The 22,976-nt window shown below is 42.3% G+C and overlaps 2 protein-coding genes across 3 annotated transcripts in view; one reads left to right on the top strand and one right to left on the bottom strand.

Moving 5' to 3' along the window:
• RIOK1 (RIO kinase 1) overlaps positions 1-10,024 on the bottom strand; it is a 31,598-nt gene extending 21,574 nt beyond the window's left edge. The window contains exons 1-4 of one of the 2 annotated variants that reach the window (XM_070942520.1): positions 9,787-10,024; positions 7,430-7,577; positions 5,205-5,400; positions 3,738-3,828 (exon numbers count right to left, since the gene is read on the bottom strand). In XM_070942520.1, the coding sequence (XP_070798621.1) occupies positions 3,738-3,828; positions 5,205-5,400; positions 7,430-7,500 (358 nt within the window). In that variant the 5' untranslated portion in view covers positions 7,501-7,577; positions 9,787-10,024. Of the gene's footprint in view, positions 1-3,737; positions 3,829-5,204; positions 5,401-7,429; positions 7,578-7,867; positions 7,940-9,786 lie in introns of those variants that run through there. The other variant, XM_070942521.1, reaches the window with a different exon arrangement.
• A 9,849-nt stretch (positions 10,025-19,873) lies between these two features.
• Positions 19,874-20,993, top strand: LOC139314813 (hemoglobin subunit alpha-A). The gene is made up of 3 exons (XM_070940717.1): positions 19,874-19,990; positions 20,105-20,309; positions 20,459-20,993. Exons 1-3 carry the CDS (start codon positions 19,896-19,898, stop codon positions 20,585-20,587), a joined length of 429 nt encoding a protein of 142 aa, XP_070796818.1. The 5' UTR covers positions 19,874-19,895; the 3' UTR covers positions 20,588-20,993.
• The last annotated feature ends 1,983 nt before the right edge of the window (positions 20,994-22,976 follow it).

Below are 22,976 nucleotides of genomic sequence, written 5' to 3' on the forward strand. Positions count from 1 at the left end.
GACAGACAGACATAGAGACAGACACAGAGACAGAGAGTCATCCTGAGGGAACGGATATAATACCATCTTAGAGGAAGTCCTCATCCTACTTTGGCCCGAAGCTAAGAGAAAATCAGGTCTTCAAGACATATTTAACAGAGAACAGAGTTGGGGGATTGCTTGAAATCTGGAGGGGATTGTGGAAGGTTGAATTGCCCCAGTGAATTTGGGGTGATGCAATGGTACCAAAACTCTTTTTTGTGGGCCCAAATAAGTTTAGTTTAGTTTAGTTTAGTTTAGTTTAGTTTAGTTTAGTTTAGTTTAGTTTAGTTTAGTTTAGTTTAGTTTAGTTTAGTTTAGTTTAGTTTAGTTTAGTTTAATTTAGTTTAGTTTAGTTTAGTTTAGTTTATTTGATTTGTATACCGCCCTACTCCCGAAGGACTCAGGGCGGTGAACAGCCAAGCAATAAAATACATAAATACACAAAATTTAAAACCAGATAAAATCAAATTAAATCATTTTGGCCCAGACAGATTAAAACACCCCAATAATTTAAAAACAGATTAAAATTTACATATTAAAAGAGGGAGGAGATTAGGCCAAGCCCGCTTGATGGAATAAAAAAGTCTTCACAGCGCGGCGGAAGGTGCGCAGATCCGGAATCCTCCGTATCTCTGGGGGGAGCTCATTCCAGACGGTAGGTGCCCCCACAGAGAAGGCTCTCCCCCTAGGGGTCGCCAGCCGACACTGTTTGGCTGACGGCACCCGGAGGAGTCCCTCTCTATGAGAGCGTACTGGCCGGTGGGAGGCTATTGGTGGTAGTAGGCGGTCCCGTAGATAACCAGGTCCTAAGCCATGGAGCGCTTTGAAGGTGGTAACCAAAACCTTGAAGCGCATCCGGAAGACCACCGGGAGCCAGTGCAGCTCGCGCAGGAGAGGTGTCACATGGGAGCGCCATGACGCTCCCATTACCACCCGCGCGGCCGCACTCTGCGCCAGTTGGAGCCTCCGGGTGCTCCTCAAGGGGAGCCCCATGTAGAGAGCATTACAATAGTCCAGGCGGGAGGTGACGAGGGCATGAGTGACCGTGCGTAACGAGTCCCGATCCAGAAAGGGTAAATCAGGCGAACCTGATAAAAAATCCTCCCGGTCATGGCCGTCAGGTGCTCTTCTAAAGACAGCCGTGAATCCAGGAGGACGCCCAAGTTGCGAGCCCTCTCCGTGGGGGACAGTGATTCGCCCCCAATAGTCAGTGATGGCGTCAACTGACTATATCGGGACGTCGGAAACCACAGCCACTCGGTCTTGGATGGGTTGAGCCTGAGCCTGTTCCTCCCCATCCAGATCCGTACGGCCTCCAGGCACCGGGACATCACTTCAAGGGCATCGTTGGGGTGATCCGGGGTGGAGATGTACAGCTGGGTGTCGTCAGCGTACTGATGGTACTCCACCCCGAAACCACGGATGATCTTGCCCAGTGGCTTCACATAAATGTTGAACAGGAGAGGCGAGAGGACCGACCCCTGCGGCACCCTACATATGAGGGGCCTCGGGGTTGACCTCTGTCCCCCTGTCAACACAGACTGCGACCGGTCAGAGAGAAAGGAGGAGAACCACCGCAACACAGTGCCTCCCACCCCTAACTCTTCTAACCAGTGCAGCATGATACCATGGTCGATGGTAACAAAAGCCGCTGAGAGATCTAACAGGACCAGGACAGAGGAGCACCCCCTGTCCCGAGCCCTCCAGAGATCATCAACCAACGCGACCAATGCCGTTTCCGTGCTGTACCCGGGCCTGAAGCCCGACTGGAACGGATCCAGATACGTCGTTTCATCCAGGTGCTGGGGGAGCTGTTGCGCGACCACACTCTCAACAACCTTCGCCACAAAACTAAGGTTGGAGACCGGACGATAATTTACCAACATTGCCGGGTCCAGGGAAGGCTTCTTGAGGAGAGGCCTCACCACCGCCTCTTTCAAGGCGGCAGGAAAGACACCCTCACCCAATGAAGCATTTATAATCCCCTGGAACCAGCCTCGTGTCACCTCCCGAGAAGCCAGCACTAACCAGGAGGGACACGGGTCCAATAAACAAGTGGTCGTGTTCAGTCTACCCAGAATCCTGTCCACGTCCTCAGGGGTCACAGGATCAAACTCATCCCAGATAACATTCTCAAGACCTGCCCCAGTCCCTCCCCCTGAGACTACCCAGTCAGAGTCCAGATCTTCCCAAATCTGAGTGATTTTGTCATACAGATATTGAACAAAATCCTCGGCTCTACCCTCCAAGGGGTCCTCCCGCGCTTCCTGGTGGAGCAGGGAGCGGGTCACCCTAAACAGGGTGGCCGGGCAATTATCTGATGATGCAATAAGAGCAGCAAAATAACTACATTTCGTTGCTTTTATCGCCACTACGTAATTCCTAATATGAGATCTTACCAGTGTCCGGTCAGATTCAGAGCGACTGGCCCTCCAACTACTCTCTAGGCGTCTTTTCCGGCGCTTCAACTCCCTCAGCTCCTCAGTAAACCAAGGAGCTAAATGAGATCGGCGCTGGGTCAGAGGCCGCAAAGGCACGACCCGGTCCAGAGCTCCAGCGGCCGCCCTATCCCAGGCGGCCACTAGGTCTCCAGTCGAGGCATGTGCCAGAGCCTCAGGGAATGGCCCAAGCTCCATCTGGAACCTATCAGGTTCCATCAGGCGCCTGGGGCGGAACCATCTTACCGGCTCCGCCTGCCTGCGGCAGGGTGTAGCGGTTCGAAGGTCGAGATGAAGGAGAGAGTGATCAGACCATGACAAGGGCTCGGTGACTATATCCCCTATCTCGAGATCACTCAACCACTGTCCAGAGACAAAAACCAGATCCAGCGTGTTTCCCCCCGTGTGGGTAGGGCCATGAATTAACTGGCTCAGGTCCATAGCTGTCATGGAAGCCATGAACTCCCGAGCCACCTCAGACGCCTCGCCCACGGACGGCAGGTTGAAATCCCCCATGACCATAAGCCTGGGGATATCAACCGCCACCGCGGCTGAATAAAGCTTAATGTCATAAGCTTGATGGCTTAATAAAACATCTTGTTTTCTAGCTGTAAACTTATAAAGGAAGCATTATGTAATGGAGGAATAGGTCTGTTGTGTATTCTGGAGTTGTTTTTGTATGACGTGGTGATACTGCGTCTACCAAGGAGGAAAAATCTGTAGTTAGAGATCCAGCAAGAGTAGCCAGGACCTGAAAGAAGGATCTGCTTAAGTTAGTTGGCTGGTGGAATGGTTTCTGAGAATAGACTAGATGACAGTGAGGACAGCTTGATAATGGTGGTAGAATCCAGGAAATCCAGGTGTGGTTTGTTTTTCAGCTACAACTTGCAAATCGTAGTGTTTTCCTATCCCTTCTTTCTCTTTAGGGAAAGATATGACTAACAGAAAAAAGAGAAGCTGAGACACATGTAGACTGGCCTACCCTGAAAGGCACCTGTACAGGATGACCTTCACCATTTCATAATCTTATAATCCTGCTATAGTTCTTAGTAAAATATGATTTGAAATGTGGAACAGGGGACTATAAGTCTATTTTTGATGAGCCAAAACTTTATTCCATCACAGAAACAAATAAATCCAATTTTTGTACATCTTCCAGAGGCATTTTAATAGTTTTCCAGGACAGATTAAGTCATTAATCCATTGAATTTCATCTTTTAAAAACTATCACCTGATTCAGCCCTTCTGGAATCCTGGAATTCTAAATGGTCTACTTACCTAGATTAATTTTATTTTCAAACTTTCTTAATGCTTTATCTGTAGGTGTAGACATTTTGGCTGCACTGCTGCTGGGAATCTGTTTGTTTGGCTGAAAAAAATGTTATTAAATCAAATTCCATTTTAAAACCATTCTAAAGGCACACTTTCACAGATTCTTAATCTGAAAAACAATAAAAAAGGCAACTGCCTGATTATGTCCCCCAGTATTATCCGTATTATGTGCAAATTCCCCAGGCCTGCAAACACTAGTTAGCATGTATAGTCAAGTGCTGTTATAACCTTATCCATGAGTAAGTTTGAAGGGTGAGTCTCAAGAGGGAATGCAGAATCCTGTGGCCCATTCCAAATGCATCAGTCACGATTAAGGCCATAGGAGCAAAAGCATATATACCAGCTAGCCTAAGAAACACATTTCATCAAATTCAGGAAGTATAGTAAGACATGTAACTTGACTTTTAGAAGGCTAAAGACAGTGGGAGTTTTGCACTGAGTTTTGTGCTGAGCCACAGCATAACGAAATGTACCCAGTGAAAAAGAACCCAAAGATTTTAACTGATGCACCTCCTTTCCCTTTTTTAGTCCTTGTGTGGCCAGAAAAAAACAGATCAGAATTCCATTTTAATTAGTTGGTGGCTTAGCAATGCATGCACATCAAAGAACTGGGGTTTAAAATAAAATATAGGCACATACGCTAAACCACCAAAATTCCTAGATTCTTTAGCTGGCTAGAGTTTATTTTAAACTACAACTTGGTTTGCGCATAACAAGCTGAATTAGCTAAAATGACACAGAATTCTGGTTTACTCTTCCTCTGGGTTGTGTGAATGGGAAAGAAAAGGAAATGCTCAAGCCTCATACTTTGCATGCCTGTCATTTATGCAAGTAGCACTAAGCTATGGCTCACCATCACACATTAAGACAGTAATTAACCTTAGGTAGTATTAGGTGCAAAAACTCCTGAAACTATCAGCTAGTCTCTACAAGAGGCTAGGATATTTTTTTGTTATTCAAAACAAAATGGAATACTTAAGCATTCAGACTACTGACTTTCCCAATGCACTGTGACTACTTTCCTATAAAATAATTTTAAAGGTTCAAATTAAAATGCCCACAAGTGTAGCTTACATTGTCTGAATACATTGTCACATAAAAACTAAATCCACTCATTATGGTAAACCAGGATAGTGGCCTGGTTTTATAGTCATGTTATACTACAATTTGCTACTAGGTCCAAACAAGCTATACCCACAGTCATATTAAGTCAATAGTCTATAGCAGGGGTGTCAAACTCACATCGCCATGGCAGCGTCATATGATGTATGAGAACTTTTTCCCCTTCACTATACTTGGCATAGGCGTGGCCAGCGTGAAACACATCCAGTCCGCACATTTAATAGCCCTGGTCTATAGGAACCAGGGCAAATACATCTAAAAGTAATACATAAAAATCCACTTATTACACACCTGTAGGTTTCTTCCACCAGCCATTGGATTCCGTTTTGTCAGCTTTCCCATATCATCATCCCAATCCCATTCATCCTCCTCGTCCTCAGAGCTCTCATATGATTCATCCGCATCAGCTTCCTCATTCAGATGGGACTGTTGCATTTTAACCATCACCTTCTCCTCCTGAGATGGCTGAACAACCTGCGAGGCTTCGCTATTTTTTTAAAAAGAAGAATATTTAGTAAAGGCTTAATAGGCTGACTCTATAATGGTTTCAAAACAATGGAGACAACATACAGTGGACACACTGCTATAGTGAGCATAACTAGTCACAAAACATCCATTTACCAGAAGACGCTAACTCTCCTGGGATACTTTCTACAATCTCAGTGGGAACTTTATTAAATTCATAAGTATTGATGCAAATACATAAAGTGATGTTGGTTTTTAAAGTATATTTGGCTCCTTTTTATAAGGGACGCGGTGGCTCAGTGGCTAAGACGCTGAGCTTGTCAATCAAAAGGTCGGCAGTTCAGCGGTTCAAATCCCTAGTGCCGCATAATGGGGTGAGCCCCCGTTACTTGTCCCAGCTTCTGCCATCCTAGCAGTTCGAAAGCACTTAAAAAATGCAAGTAGAAAAATAGGGACCACCTTTGGTGGGAAGGTAACAGCGTTCCGTGCGCCTTTGGCGTTTAGTCATGCCGGCCACATGACCACAGAGACGTCTTTGGACAGCGCTGGCTCTTTGGCTTTGAAACGGAGATGAGTACCGCCCCCTAGAGTCGGGAACGACTAGCACGTATGTGCGAGGGGAACCTTTACCTTTTTAGTCTCCTTTTTACTTTGTTTTAGCTAAAAACACATTTAAAAGGGCAGATAAGTCATAGTGCCTAGAGGTCACCAAGGGATGGGTCTGAAGGTGCATGGATGTATCAGGCCTACAGTGTAACAGAATTCTCCAGACTTGCTGGAGACTAGCTCCCACTCCCCAACCTTTAACTTGGCTAAGGCTGATGGAAGTTGGGATGTGATGAACTCTACAATTCTATGGTACATAATAATATGAATAGCATTTTTTCCCATTTAATTTACTGTACTATAGCCACCCATATTTTAGTGGCAACTTTTATAAATATCCAAGACTTTCAGGAACTATGTGCCAACCTAGACTTTAAGTTGTGCACAACTGATCTATAAGAAACTGCTGGAGGTAGTCATTTCAAGATTTGGAACAAGATATCATTTGTATATTATAGTATCCATCCCTCACTTACTTTCTTTCCATTCCACCTGAATCAGGTGAGTACATGGACTGGATCAGTATATGGATGACAGTCAATAACCTAAGATTGAATTCTGACAAGATGGAGGCACTGTTGATTGATACTCTTAAGATCTAATGACATCCTCTTTACATAATTCCTTAGCTTTGATGGTGTATCAGATATTAAAATTCAGTTCAGTTGACTATTTAACACAGGAGTGTCAAACTTGCTTCCCACAGGCCGGATGCATCACACGCTGGCCATGCCCACCCCCGGTTTAACGAAGGGGGGAAAAGTCACAATACATCATGTAACAACGTGACGTCGTGAGTTTGACACCCGTGATTTAACACATTCTCTTCATGTAGGTTTCTGGGTTCTTCTAATAGAAAGGGAGTTATTCTTTGTTTTCCAGTTCACTCCATTTGTATCTTCCATTCGATGTATAGCTTTATAGCATTTCATTTATATAGTTCATTCCATGTATAGCTCAAATCTGATTGGATTTATAAGAGATGTGGATTTCAACTCCTGAATGCAGGCTGGGAATTTGGGACTTGATGTCCACATCTGTTAACAGCGGCTAAGTTTGAGAAACACTGATTTAGGGGATTTTATTTGTGTACGCATTATCTCCAATTGGTTATGAAAAATAGAACATCTTTAATAAAGAACAGCGCAAAATTAACTTCCTCACATAAAGGACGAAAGTGGCAAATGGCATGAACACTGAGATGACAAGTGCAAACATTTTTTATTATTAGATCATTGTTTCAATCATAGTATTTTTTTATCTAAAACCATTGTAATAACACTTTGCAAACATGGCAAATCAAGTAATTATTTTCTTAGATGTGCACAAAAAAACTGGGACCTGTTTCTGATAATAAAGGACCAGAATAACAAATAGAAAGTGAGCAAGGTTTATCTAAAAAAGCTCAGTTGCCTTCTATAACCTGAAAAGCATTTCTGCATTACCTGTCTGAAGTGTCAGCATCATCAAATTGTCCTGGGACTATCAAACTCATAATTTCTTCTCTGTAATTCATTACTGTTGTTACAGGATCTCCGATACCGTCCTGTGCTGTACTCCCAGTCTTCTATAAAGTATTTTTATATATGGATGCTATAAATAGAAGCATATTGTACATTATAATGTATATGATATATGGATATATATGGATTACACAACATTGCAAGTGATGCCTTACGCAGCAGACCCTAATTCTGCATGTTCTGAGTTATGTGTAACTACAACACAATATCTGTGGATAACCAGTCAAATGTAACTCACTATATAAGCTGCCTATTAGGCACGAAGTTTAATGCAAAACATTTAATACGTTTAATTTGTACTAAAGAGGATTTTATACAACTGAAATTCAGGCATTTTTTTCAGGCAATAAAATCACTTACCCTGACTATGTTTAAACTTTGTCTGAAGTGGCTTCACTCTTCAAGGGGAAAAAACCCCAACATGAAATTCCCCCCTCCCTTTCAACCAGCCTTTGGCGTCAGGAACCTCTGATTCTGGAAGCCATTCCCAAAGAAAGCATAACAGAGATTGGTGGGCAGGATATGATAATTAAGGAGCTCAAGGACTTGATTAAGGACTTCCAGTTTTTCAGTGTCCATTGCATTTGGGTGAGATAATAGCAGTAATCTGCTGTCAAGCAAGAGGCATAGAGATGATCACGTTTTCCCTTTATATTTCACCAACTTTATTCCAACACTGGAAATACTTATTCTTCCTTCATTTTTTCTTCAGGAAAAATAAATGCCGGTATATACTGAAATCATACTAAAGCAACCATAAGAATTATTTTTAATGAAACCTGAAGGAGAAGCAACATAAACCACCTTTTCAAAAAATTAATTTCTTTTTCTCTGGCCTACAATATTCCATCTCCTTTCCAAACCTATTCATACTTCATTCATAGTTCAAGCTGATCAGCTTGCACCAATTTCAACAAAGTTCAGTTTTTGTCTCTGCTCCCAATACTCAGCGCGGGTCTTCAGAGAATTGGCATTATGTCCCAAAGGCAGTCTTGTCTTTCCTTTTAATATCCCCAGCAGTGTACAATGGAGACCTGTATCATAAAACCAATATGCCATTCATATCGTTTGCACCTGGATTCCAATAAAATGCATTTCACAGCATAATGTGTGGAACAGTGTTAACCCGCATACAATATTTGGAAGTTGAGGTTCTCTGCGCTAGTGATTTATAGGCCATTGCTATTGTGACTTGTAATTAGCCAGACGTCTTAGTATCACAGTGTGTGTGTGTGTGTGTGTGTGTGTGTGTGTGTGTGTGTGTATACACACAAGTCTTGGCATATTCGGATCTTTTCCCATGTAAGATTGAGAGTATCTTGGCGACGTTTCGACGAGGTCCCACTCGTCATCTTCAGGCTTCGACGAATGGGACCTCGTCGAAATGTCGCCAAGATACTCTCAATCTTACACGGGAAAAGACCCAAATACGCCAAGACTTCCATACCTGTACCCCTAAAAATCTACGAAAACAAATATATATATATTGCTCAAAAAAATAAAGGGAACACAAGCAGAAGACATCCGAGATCTGAATGAATGAAATAGCCTTATACTTTGTTTTTTACATACAGTAGTTTATACACTGCTCAAACAACTAAAGGGAACACAAAACTACTATATGTAATGAACAAAGTATTTAATTCATTCATTTATTTCATTCATTCAGATCTCGGATGTCTTCTGCTTGTGTTCCCTTTATTTTTTTGAGCAGTGCATATATGTGTATGTATGTATATATAAGTATATGTGTGTGTGTGTGTGTGTGTGTGTATACATACATACATATGCTTATATATATACAGACATACACACATACACACATACATACATACATACATACATAGATTTATACATATGCTTCCCAATTTAGTATCAGCTCTGGGATCCTATCAGGGGATCCCCGGGTTGAGACTAAATTGGGAAGCAGGGGGAAAAAAACCATTCTGGAAGGCAGCAAATCACTTCCGCCAATAAGACTTGTCACCAAGAGACGAATTTGATCGACATAGTATTATGTTTATTCCGCTTTTCAGGACCGGGGGGGGGGGAAGCTTTCCAAGGGAGTTCAAATAAGAAATTAAACTACAGGGTAGCATTCATTCATTTCCAATGAATGGAAAAGCCTAAGAGCGACCCAAAATAACTTTACCGTCCAACAGATCACAAAGTGCCGAAGCCAGTGCGACCATTCTCTAAAAGCAGGCTCGCTGCTGGACTCCCTGCGCTCTTCACACTGCCAAGTATTTTAATCCAGCGCTAAAGCGCATTGTACTCACCAGCCTCGGGACTGGCTCGCCCGGAAAGATTCCGACCCACGAGGTCGGAACCAAGACGCCTTTCGGACTCCAAGCGTCACAACCTGCGAGCTACGGTTCCTCCAGAGGCTCACGCGCAGTCGTTTACGAACGCGTTTCCCGAACCGCAGCTGAGACGTATCGGATGCTTTCGTTGAATTTGCGGATGACACATTCATTATTTTTGGCGAGAGCTTCGAAAGACTCTTCATCCTGGATTACTTAAAATTAGGGAGCTTCCCCCAAATGTGGATTGCAAATATCCGAAGGAGCGCGAAATGGACTAAAAGGTTATTTCTTGCCATCTCGTGGTCATCTGAGGCTTTGCAGTCCGACGTAATTGGGATGAAGAATATAGATGCCTGTTATTAAATTATTATTATAATGACACTTCAATAAAAAATTTTTAAAAACGGGAAAACGGAAAACATTTTAATGAAACGTCGAGTGCTTTAATTTTTGAATACTCAACGGAATTCAGGATTACATTGTTTTGAGTATAAGTGCAGTGTGAAATAAATATATTTTATGGGTGATAAAATATAAATTATACATACATACATATATACAGTGTGTGTGTATACACATACATATATACATATATATAAATATATTTAATATACTATAAAATATTTTTTTTGACAATAGTTTGACCATCATGGCATATGTCATCTGTGATGTTAATATCCTTACTGAGCCATAATTTACTCAACCCTGTTTGGGGGTTTGCATGACACTCAGAATCATAATTGACAACAATGATGGACTGGATTTACTTGGTTACATTGTAGTTCAGGGAGTCAAAGCTGAACACATGTTGACACTTCTGTTTTCCGCATAGGAAGCAGTCAACTGTTGTTTAGTCAGATAATTGGCTGTACTATCTCTTGGAACACTACTGCAGAAGTATCTGGAAATTTACAATTTGGAAAGTTTTCTCAACATGAGTTAAGAATTCCACGCACCCCTCGTTTTAGAAACCCTTCAATTCCCCCCCCCCGGGCGTTATTAGCAAGGCCCAGTAGAATAGAGTTGAATATATAGCATAAAACAGTATGGAAAATTGCCAAGCATCAAAACTATTTTTAAAAAAATGTTTTAAAACCTGTGTTTGCCATCTGGTAAGGAAGCCAAACTGGAGCAGCAAATATGGATAAATAAGAATAGAGGATTGTAACCATTGTGATTTCAGAGAAGCTCCTTCTTAACAGACAGTCCAGCTAAATATTGAGGTTAAGGGAGAGATTTCACAGCTGTGGCCTAAACATAAACTAGAGTGGTGAAATTCTGGGCTGCAAAAAATTTGGAATACTAGTTGGCAGAAAAATGATACAGGTTACAGAAGCCTCAGTCTAAACTTTTATCTAGGGGTGATTCAAATTTGATAGCCTCATAAAAGCACCTCAAAAATTAAGCAACAAACATGTTCACTATTTGCTACCATGAAATGTAGTGCTAGCTATCACTTTGGCTGGCATCAAAAAAGGGTTGGACCAATTCATGGAGGTGGTGTAACTCCCTCTGAAGGTCATCTGCTGGAAGACTTAGTAGGCTTCCCTATGCAGATGATTGCCTACTGTGAGACAGACTTCTGGACTAGATAGGCACCTCTCCAGCGGGGCATTGCTTATCTTCTGTTGTTACAAATTTTATAGCTTCCAAGCAGCCAATGCTTCAGCCAAGGCTCAGACCTTAATTTCAGAGTCAACTTGGTCAATATTGGGAATCATCATTATAATGTTTCTATAATCCAAGCACTACAATGATCTTCAAGCCCATTTCTTGATTGCATCCCGCTAATTTTGAAAAGCTCAACAAAGTCGGATCTCAGGACTATGCAAATAGAAGACCAACAAGAAAATCCAAACTTGTTCTGTTGTTCCGCCAGGCAGGGCTGTCAATTTTAAATTGGGGTATTTTAATTTTTAGGGTTTTAAATCGGCCAAATCTATTTAATTATTTTAATTTTTAATTATTGTTGTGTCTTGTGTTTTTAAACGCCCTGAGTCCTTCGGGAGAAGGGCGGTATAGAAATAAAATTATTATTATTATTATTATTATTATTATTATTATTATTATTATTATTATTATTATTGCCAAGATTGGGAAATCAGAAAAAAATATATATCCAGAAGCAGTAATAGGAAACATCTCTGCTAAGAATTTTACAAGGTCCAATGTCTTTGAAGTCATAGGAACCAGATTTGACTGGAAAGAATCCATTTATTTATTTAGTGTTTATTTATTTGGAGGGAAAATAGCCTGGTAACTTTACAGTATTTTGCAAATGTTTGGCCTGGATGAAAGACAGGATATATTCAGGATGATCATCTGGATAGCCAGCTGGGTGATTTTGAGCCAGTCACTCTTTCTCAGCCCAACCCACCTCACAGGATTGTTGCTGTGGGGAAAATAGGACAAGAAAGGTATATTGGATATTTATTTATTTATTTATTTATTTATTTATTTATTTATTTATTTATTTATTATATTTCTATACCGCCTTTCTCCCGTAGGACTCAAGGCGGTGTACAGTCAAGAAAAATATAGACACACAAACATCATAAAATTGCTAATTAAAATTATTACTTAGTTTGGTCAATCAAATAAAACCCAGAATTAGATAACATTTAAAAAATCATTCACATGTTCGTATGTTTAGCCCCGCCTGTTGGAACATCAGGGTCTTGAGGGCACGGCGGAAAGCACGGAGATTAGGGATATGTTTGCCACCTTGAGTTATATGTCTAAATAAAAAAGACAGAATATAAATAAATAAAATAAAAATGAGCAGATGATTTGGGTAGCCAAAGGTATTATTTGACTAAGGGTTCCACACTGGAATCAGTGGTGGGTTGCTACCAGTTCACCTGAGTTCGGGTGAACTGGTAGTGGCGGTGGTGGGAGGCTCTGCCCATCCGCCCATCCGTCATCAAAAATGCTCTGCGCATGCGCAGAACCTTCTGCACATGTGCAGAAGCACCACACACATGCAGAAGCACCGCACACGCACAAAGCGCACACCTGCAAAGCATGAGCGTACTCCCAGTAGCGAACCGGTAGCACCGGGAATTGACTGGAATGTGTCAAGAGTATAATTTACGCTGAGGTGCAGCCCAGCCACATTCAAGAGAGTCTATGGAGCTTGTGGGTGCATGATTTGGGGTGGCCCTGAAGTTAATTGTGCAAAGCAATATCTTGGGTGGCAAAGGTTAATTGATGTATGGATTGACTGGAATGAGATTTTCCTGTGCAGAGAACAATCATTTTTATTTTCTTTTGTTGTTGTTTCTTTTGGTGGGTAAAATGTCCTCATCGGAGAAATAGTTATGTTCTATGCTTAATTTTAAATGATGTATTTATATTAATTTTAAATTGAAACTACTTAGAATATGTACCACTTTCAGCATATTCTGCTTTAGAAGGGGATCTGCCCTCCTCTGTCTTCCTTCCCTTCTCCAAGATGGAGTAGGCAAATCTGGGGTTGTGTCTAGACCGAACACAAAGCCTAAGCCTTAATAATTTTGAATCTCATTCTGAGGCCCTCTCATAGTACAAGTAGTGGGCTTATTAGGGGCTCTGCTCCATGGAAAAGGTGCCCCACTGATGCTACTGCCCAAAAAATGGGGGAGAGGCTCCTTCTCTTATCTGCTCACAGCAGCAGCCTGGAACACAGCTACTCCTGGGCAGTGGCTCTGGGTGGGGCAACTGAGCCATTGATAAGCAGGTGGGGCCTGGAAGTATCTTTCTTACTGCCTGGAGGCTGAAGAAGGAATGGCTGTCGTCAGCCAAGTTTAGACCTATTTGCCTAACTAAATAAAAGCCACAATTGACTGGTTTCACTCAGCACAATAACCCTAACCCATAGTTCATAAGTTGTATTTGACATGTTCCAATGTCAAATACATAATAACTAACTATGGTTTAATTGACTAAATCACAAATGGCTGGATTGACCAACTCCTGCCTGCTGAAGGTAGACAAATCACTTTAATCCTGTTCCTGATGAACAATGTTGCTTTGCCTTTTTCTGTTTGGTAGGCATAATCTCTATCTAGTTGATAGAAAGACAAAAGTGACCACCATCTCAAAATAATCTCAGAATTTTCTTGTGCAACAATAGTCTGCAGATTATCTGAAGGGATATTAAGAAGGGGATGAAGGATTGCAGAGGAGTTTCTGCTCAAGAAAAATTACCTCATAAATATGTCATTTCTACAGTTGTTACCATTTCATTATTTTACCATTTCATTATTTTACAATCTTCCAATGCATGTTTTGCTCTTAATTCTTTCTGTTTCTCATTGAAATGGTTGCACGTTCTGGAATTTATCCTGTGGTTTTGCCTAAAAAAACTATCCCTCCGGCATAGGTAGGACTATCAAATCTGGACTACAAAAATCTGGATGATACTAGATGACAGTAAGAATAGAAGCAGTAGATCAATGTTTCTTAAACTGTTTGAACCAATGACCCCTTTCCCCCAAGCCCAAATGTTATTATCACACACACACACACACACACACACAATCACAGACTCTGTTATTTTACACAAGTGGCTTAGCAGTAGCATCCCACCTGGATCCTAGTCTTAGAAACAAGCACAATTACAAATTATATCATTACTGTCAGGAGAGGTCCAAATTACCCCCAGTTTAAGAACCACTAGACTAGATGATAGCAAAATTTTCAGTATTTCTGTGTTCACCATTTAATGGGTATTTATATTTCTGCAATCCAGAGCTAGATGGGACAATTTAAGTAAAGACAGTGGTGAAGAATTAATTTACAGTCTAAGATCTATCTTAGGTCACTTGCTATACTGACATCAGCTGACCATAAAAGATGTCAGAAATGTGCAATGTAAAATGTTCAGTACTGTACTGGAGTGGGTTTTTTTAAATATAACTGTTGCAAGAAAATACAATTTAGCCTGCCTTTCTGTAAATGTCAGGAACCTTCAAATCCTCCAGAGTTCAGGAGGTCATGAAAATATTTGCATTATTGTCATTAGCCTTATAGACAATTGTTAATATCAAGAATACAAAGGAGCAGGAACCTGGCACTGCTACCACATCCCAATGTTTGACTCTCACCATAAGAGATTTCCTAGAGCAACTGCAAAGCTAGAAAAGCACAGAAGAAAACCATATTTTGCTAGACAGCTTTGACAGTGGTAGTGCCTAATAGAAAGCAAACTGAGAAATATCAGATAGGCTGATTGGAGAAAAGATGACGCTTTAGAAGCAAATAGGATTTTTTAAATTTATTTTTTATTTTTGGATAAGATCAGCAAATGAAATAGAAATCCCAAGTATCCCCAGTCCTTAAAGAGTACTTTTGTCCATTAATTTCCATGGGACTGAAGCAGGGTGCTTCAACAAGTGCCAAAAATGTTAAACTTTTCAGAAAGAAAATTTAATCCAGGATTCCAACTTCCAAACCCAATCTAGGTTTTTTTTCTCTCACAGTCCCTCTCCCTGACCACCACCCCCTCTCCCAAGATGTGTTCACTCAATATACTGAGATGTACCATAAGGTTTAATCTAATACAGGGGTGTCCAATCTTTAAGACTGAGACATGTTGGCTGGGTAATTCTGGGAGCTGAAGTTCACAGATCCTAAATTTGCCAAGGTTGGACACTCCTAATATAATCTAAAGTATATTTCAGGATTTCAGGTAGAATGAACCCAGCTAGCTGTAGTTTATTTCATTTAATGATGGTTTAGTATGATGCATGAAATTAGTCGATGGCAGCCATACCCTTTCATGCCTGGGAAATAGACTTCTGCTTGCTTATCAGGGGCCTAACCGCCCAACCCAAAGCCACTGCCCAGGCACTGAGACAAGCCTCCCCTTGCTACAAATTCTTAGGGGAACTCTGCTTCTATTCAGCCTTGTTAGCATAGTCCTGAATCTCATCCTCATCATGTATGCTTTATAGCTGATGCCCTGCAGATCATGCACATGCGTATCCACAGAAATAGTGATGGGGGAGCCATTTGTGTTATCTGTGGCCCTGAGGGCAGCTTATAAAGTGTTATGATCATGAACTGGGAATAAGGCAGGGGAAAAGGTAATACTAACATTTTGCCATGAAGTTGCAGGGACTCTGTTGATGACTGAAGACAGGCATTAGGGATATGTGGGCAGGTGAAGAAGTTTGTCCCCCAGAAATATCTGCTTGTTGTATTTATTTGTTGTATTTATTTATATTTCAGATTTCTAAACCATCCATCTCCCTCAAGGAGGGACTCTGAGCAATGGTGCTTGTGCAAAGAAGCATTCCTCCTCTGTATAGCCAAAACTCCCCAAGTGAGATTCTCTTCTTTCCACTCCATACTTTGCACTTACAATATCTTAGATAATTGAATTGGGATTAGTGCAGAAAAGAGAGGAAAAATAGGGTTTGTGGAAGTGATAGTTTATCCCTCCGTCCCTGCTAGCCAAGGGACCTCCTCCCAGCCTTAATAAGAGCCCTTTATTCCTCAGTAATGGATAAAAGTTTCTAAAGGGGATTATGGGAGAAGAATCAGAAGGGCAAGAGGAGCTAACTCTTCCAGTCTGAATCACATTTGCATCCCCATAGACTGACTTTCGCCTTTGGAGTCTCTTGCCTTGCTGCTGTTTGAACCCTCCTGGCAGTCCTTAAGGGGTCACCATGTGATTCCACCAGTTTTATGATTTTTTTTTTTTTTTTGTGGTAGGCATCAACCAAATGCCATGTTAATTAAATCAACAATCTCCAACATTTCCAGTGGAGGAGAGGCAGTGGTGGCGATGGGGGGGGGGAGGGAGGGATGGTTTCACACACCACTTTCATAAATGCAGCTTTGTGAGCACACATGCACATGCACGCACTGGCCCATCACTTCCGTGGTCCTGTTCTGAATGGGCTGAGACCCAGCACAAGGCCACAGACCGGGGATCTCTGCATTAAATAGTCTGTTTTCCCCAGTTGCACCTTTTTTGCCAGAAACTGGAAGTAAATGCTGGAAACAGCAAAAGCCACCAAAAGTCAAAGTCACATATGCTGCAAGATGCTGCAAACGGCCATAAATGCAAACTGGTTATCCCGCACTCAAATGCAGTCATGGAAAACCATGGAGGGTGCAGCCATCAGAACTTTGAAAACAGGTCATAAGTAGCTCTGGGGAGATCCATGGTAACTTCCAATGGTCGCTAAGCAGCAAGTTGTTAAGTGAGGACTGCCTGTAATATTTTGAAGGAACCAGACCAAGGAGAGGTTTTTCAAAACTTGTGTCCGCCCTCGCTTTCTTCTGTAGTGTCACCATCTTCTAGTCATGCTTAGGTATTGCTGTCTTCTTCCTTGGAATCACATGCCTGATGTCAATCATCCTGACAATCTTCCCATTATATAAAAATGGCTATGGGGATAAGGAAGCCTTTCATGATAGCGAAAGAGAACCAGTTACTGATTAAGGTGCTGCTAGAAACCAGGAGACTGTGAGTTCTAGTCCTGTCTTAGGCATGAAAAACTGGCTGGGTAACTCTCTCTCACACCTTACAGGCTTGTTGTTGTGGGGGAAAATAGGAGAGGAAGGAATATTATGCAGTTCACTATCTTACTTATAAAGTAATAAAGGCAGGATAAAAATCTAATAAAATAAATAAATGTCACATGCATTAATCTTGAGGAGAAGGACTAATAATAATAATGGTTGAGAAGGACCCCCCCTTATCCTTTTTGTTGGCGCTACAATTATTTCCAAGAGCAACCTGCAAGGCAAAAGAGCACTGAAGGTAAATGCAGGTAATCCTCAACTCAGATGCAACTCTTCTAAGCCACAGGTTGGATGACAGACTTGAATGCAAGCCAAGGAGGCGCTGAATGGTCCACTAAAAGTTTCCATGGACCTGGTTGTAATAGCCATATTTATTATTACAACTTTTTTCATAAGGTAAACAAAACACTTGTTTTGCATTTCTTGGACTTTCCATTAGTTAGTTAAAGGGATTTTATTGCCATGAGTGCCAGTTTGAAGAGACAGCTAGGATGTAAATAAACAATACCTTGGCTTCTTTCAACAACGTAATGACACTTTTTAGCTTCCTTCTATGCTCTTTTCTCTGAATATGCAGAAAATTACTTATGTACTACTTTATACATATAATACCTTCACTAAGTTCTGAGTAGCTGCATGCCCTACAGAGACAGCATGAAAGCTGCTGTAAGAGAGAGTGGGCAATCTATCCCTGAAAGGACTTGTGCCTTTCTGTTTAACAGCAGATAGCCATATATAAGAATCTCCTTTGGTCCTTAATAAATTGCACTGTATTTCAACTAACTTCAACTCCACTATTTTGAAACAAAATTTTTGTTATTCTTCTCTGCAGTCTTTCTAGAGTCTCAACATCTTTTTTATATTGTGGCAAGCAAAACTGGATGCAAAGAATGCCTAGGTTCTAAAGGACTCAACCCAAAAGAGGATAAGATGTGTGGGCCATTTGAAGTTATACCAGCAAGAATGCTAAAAAGAAACAGCTGCACACTTAATTTCATACCCTGATACAGAGTAGGAGGCAAAGAGGAACAATTCTCCTTTAGTCCTTCTAAGCTAGGCTCTAGGAGCTCTGTAGTGTAATGTTTCCAAACCATGTTAATCATGGAAGCCCACTACAAATTCAAGGCAGATTACTGTATTTGGAAGTAATGGGGCATGTCTGCTTTTGCAAAAGTAGGGCTATCATACCTGGGCTGCAAAAATCCAAATGACTCTTAGATGGCAACAAAGAAATAGGGTTTCTTTGCTGTCATTTGTCAACATCTCAGCAGTCCAGATCTGGTAGTTCAAAGTTTCTGTTTCCACTATAAGTGAGCATTTGTTTTCCTCCTAGGATCACCCCATCAGATAAGGTAGCCCCTTCCAAAGAAAGGACCTGACTTTTCTATTGAAGGACGTCACATACCTAATGCTAAAGAAACTTCTTTCAATGTATCCCCCAACACACTCATCATGGCTTCATTCGTGCAAAATGCTGAACCATAATGTAACTGTTTGGGTTTTGTGCTCAATGTTATGTTGCTTGTAACTTACTGAATAGGGACACTATATTCAATGAAATATATTTCTATTTGTGGTGACTTATTTAGTGCAGTATATGAGGCAACCGATGCTGGTTTCCATGCTATAGGCGAATCCAGCCAGTGGCATCCATTCATTCTGGGCTTAGTATTTAGAAAGAGACTTCAAGGCTGCTGTGCTGCTTATCAGGCTCAGCTGCCCCACCCAGAGCCACTGCCTAGGGGCAGCTATGTCCCTGCAGCTGCTTTATGTAGATAAGAGGAGGAGCCTCTCCCCATCTCTTGGCTGCTGCTGGAATTGGGCATCTTCATCACCCCCAACGAGCAAAGCCCCCCCAATTGAGGGAGGGGGGGGGTGAGTAGTTTGAAAAAAAAAAAAAGCTCCAGGAAAGGATATTTTTCTCTCATCAATAGTAGAAGGACCCATACTCAATGGGCAATGTCTCAATAATTCCAGCTCTACAATGGCTGGTTGTAGAATACTTGGAGATGGGGGTGGGGAGTGGGGGGTGGCCAGGAATAGGATGACTTGTCTCCGAACTAGACTTTCGTCCATACCCCCCAAACTGGATTTGCCTTCATGGTCTGAACTCACTTCAACTGTCCCTCTCTTTGAGAGAGACTAAGGCTCTGTCAAACCTGCTCTCCTCCTTCGTCCCCCACCCCTAATTTCCCCAAACCCCGTTCTCCAGCAACTCCCCATCGCGGTCTCTGACGGGGCTTCCTGATCTCTTCTGACGTGGGGGGGGACACTTCAGGGTAGACATGGGGGCTTCCCCTTTTGGGGGGGGGAAAACCGCACCATTTCCAGACAGAGGGGCACGACAGAGGGGTGGGATGATGGCTTAGGACAAGGCGGGGGAAGAAGACCAAGCGAGAGGCTGGGATCCCCTCCGGAGAAAGCTCGCCAGCGCCTTTACCCCCCACCCCCACCCCGTGAGGAGGGGTGTGGTGTCTTGGGCGGGAGGGGGAAGGCGTGCTCGGCTGGGCCTCCCCGGCCTGATAAAAGGGCAGCCCGGCTGTCGAGGGCACGAACCTGCCAAGATGGTGCTCACCGAGGAAGACAAGGCCAGGGTGCGAGCCAGCTGGGGCTCTGTGAGCAAGAATGCCGAACTCTACGGATCTGAGACCCTTTCTAGGTAAGCCGCTCCCCTCCCTTCCTTCCACTTGCGGCTTGCGCGAAGCTGGCCTGGGCGATGCTGCTGCTGTTGCCCCCGGGGCTTCCCTTCACTCTCCCTTTTTCTCCCCCGCAGGTTGTTCGCCGCTTACCCAGCCACCAAGACCTACTTCCACCACTTCGACGTGAGCCCCGGCTCCAGCGATCTCAAGAGTCACGGCAAGAAAGTGATCGACGCGATCACCGAAGCCGTCAACAACCTGGACGATGTGGCGGGAGCCCTTTCCAAGCTCAGCGACTTGCACGCCCAGAAACTCCGCGTGGATCCCGTCAACTTTAAGGTGAGTGGCTTTCTCCCGGCGGAATCGGGGCGCCCGTTTCACCTTTCCCTTCGGGGGGCCGGGGGAATCCTTGTGGTCGTCTTTCCGCTCGGCGACTCGGGGCGGGCTATGCTCTGCCTCTCTTAACGGCACCCCTCTCCTGTCTGCAGCTGCTGGCCCACTGCCTCGAGGTAACCATCGCCGCTCACAACGGTGGGCCCCTCAAACCCGAAGTGATTTTGTCCCTTGACAAATTCCTTGACCAAGTCGCCAGGGTGCTGGTGTCCAGGTACCGCTAGAAGGAAAGTGCACGCCCTGCCTGTGCTCGGAAATAATGGCCCTCTTCCTCTCCGGTCTCTCTCCTACTTCCTGGATAACCTTGCCAACATCTCTTGCCTGCATGTCTTCTACTCTGTGGGGTTCACTTGTGGAACCCTAATTTGGGTGTCTCCTTGGAGCCTGAATTGCTAGTTGCCCTGCAGCTGAATTGACCAAGCCAAAGTCTGAGCTCTCTGCAGTGGGACTGAGCAACTGAAGATCTAAAGGTGTGGATGATTTATCAACCACCCTAATGTCATCCACCACCATTAATTTCTGAGCTGGTTCTACTTCCACTGTTGTGCAAACTATTGTTTCCACTGCTTTCTCTCCCTTGTTGAATCTGTCTTCATTATTACAACAAATTAATAAAAGCACAGGAAAAGAGGTGCAATAGCCTTTTTCGGTGTCTGTCTAATGTTCCAAGTTGTTCTGCTGTGTTGTTGTTAGTACTGCATGTGCTTCTGAATGGGGCAGAAAACATTTGTCATCTTGATGTGGGTGGGCAGTTTGTAGAAAAGGAGTCCCGTTGCTGTTTTTTTGAGGCAGTATGAATGAAATGGCTCAAATGTATGCCCTTTGTTTGGGAATGTGCATGGCAACTTCTTAGAGAATTTGGGAAAAGCTTAAGCAAATTAAGCCAAAAGCAATACGTGGGTTCGCATAACATTGTAAAACTTAAACTCAGGTTAATCAGAGTAAATAGTCGGAGTCAATAACAGCAATACTCAGAGAAAACATATCATGGCTAAAGATAATTGTCTGATTCACACAACATGGTAAGATGATGACTGGGTTCCTATAATTCCCATCAACTTATTGTTGATAATAACTAATTATGAAAATGTAGTTTTTGATCAGCCTAGCTCAATGACAGTATGTTTATCTCAAGCACATTAGTTATAACAGCATTTTCTGGAATATCCAGGCAAACCTATTTAAACAAAGGACTGTAGGAACTTTTAACCATCACTTTTTGCAGTTGGACTTTAAATAACAGGCATCCCTCTAAGCAGAGCTTAGGCTAGAAGACCTTCTCCCAATGTTCCTACATTGGTGAATTCTAATTATTTGGAACATGGAGCTCATGTTCCAAAGAAGATGTTCAAAAAAGAAATTTTGAATAAGAAAAGATGTGGCAGTTTGAAGTGTTTGTGTTCATTTTATAACAGTACACCTAGAATGAAGGTGTTGTAGTACAAAGACTTTTGTGGATTAGCTGGGAGAGCCTAGTATTAGACTTGGTGCATTCTAGAATGGGATAGATTACAAAGTGGAAAGAAACAATGGAGTCCTAGCAATATCTGGACATTACTGAAGATAATTCTTTAAAAGTCTGTTAGAATTATATCTCACCTTTCCTCCAGGAGTTGTTTACACAGGGAACTCCCTTCATTTTATCCCACCATAGTAGTGATGCTGTGAAATAACCTGGGCTGAAAGAGAGTGAAGGGACCAAAGTTACAGTTTCTGTGACGATGTGGAAGCTTGAACCTGGATCTCGCTGATCTTCCTCCAGCAATTTAACTAATGTGCCTTTTTTAGGAGTTGATGTGGTGCAGTGATTAGAATGCAAGTATTGCAGACTAACTCTGCCCATTGCCAGGAGTTCGATCCTGACCAGGTTGGTAAAATGAGGAGCCAGATTATTGGGGGCAATATACTGACTAAACTGCTTAGAGAATGCACTATGAAGCAGTGTATAAATACTATTGCTATGTTTCACAAGAGAAATTGGAGGAGGGGAAATGGGGGGAAGTATTGCAGCTAGTTCAAACAGAGAAGAATACAGTGGAGATGAAAAACCTACAGACTTCTGTATTTTCAGCTGTATTTCCAGTAGGAGAGGTATTTCAAAGACTTCATAATTTGTAACACCGATCAGTTTGGTGCTAATAGAATTGTCAGAAATAAATTTCATGAAGATGAGAGGGAAGCATAGAAGGGTATCAGGAGGAAATGGCAGAAATGTCTTTTGAAGGGGAAATCTTGTCTGATCTTTTTCTAGAAATGGGTTGCAGGTGAGTTGGCTACAGTATACCAACTATACTTCTATACAAAAAGGCTTTAGGGGGAGCAAGAAAATATCTGTATTCCCAACAAAGCAAGTCCTGTGATCCCACATCTCATTATTCTCAAAATCTTTCCGTCAAAACTTATAGAGGGCTATTACTAGCAAAGATAATACTGTAATACTTGTAGATTTGGTTGCAATACTCCCAGAAAAAGGGAGTCAGTTTTCAATGGATGTTTTTTAGATAGAAGGGGAATTTTTATACCACAAAGAAATGAAAGGCAGTTTATTGACATAGGAACCAATTAAAGAATTAAGCAATTTCTAAAACTTGTTTACTGAAACAATTAAAGACA

This window comes from Pituophis catenifer, unplaced genomic scaffold, assembly GCF_029215685.1.
Source record: "Pituophis catenifer annectens isolate HBS135680 unplaced genomic scaffold, rPitCat1.0.hap2 SCAF_3, whole genome shotgun sequence".
Classification (NCBI taxonomy): domain Eukaryota; kingdom Metazoa; phylum Chordata; class Lepidosauria; order Squamata; family Colubridae; genus Pituophis; species Pituophis catenifer.

Coding starts and splice junctions, on each gene's coding strand:
- LOC139314813 (XM_070940717.1), top strand. CDS start 19,896: ATGGTGCTCACCGAGGAAGACAAGGCCAGGGTGCGAGCCAGCTGGGGC. Junction 19,991..20,104: donor GGATCTGAGACCCTTTCTAG/GTAAGCCGCTCC, acceptor TCTCCCCCGCAG/GTTGTTCGCCGCTTACCCAG. Junction 20,310..20,458: donor TGGATCCCGTCAACTTTAAG/GTGAGTGGCTTT, acceptor TCCTGTCTGCAG/CTGCTGGCCCACTGCCTCGA.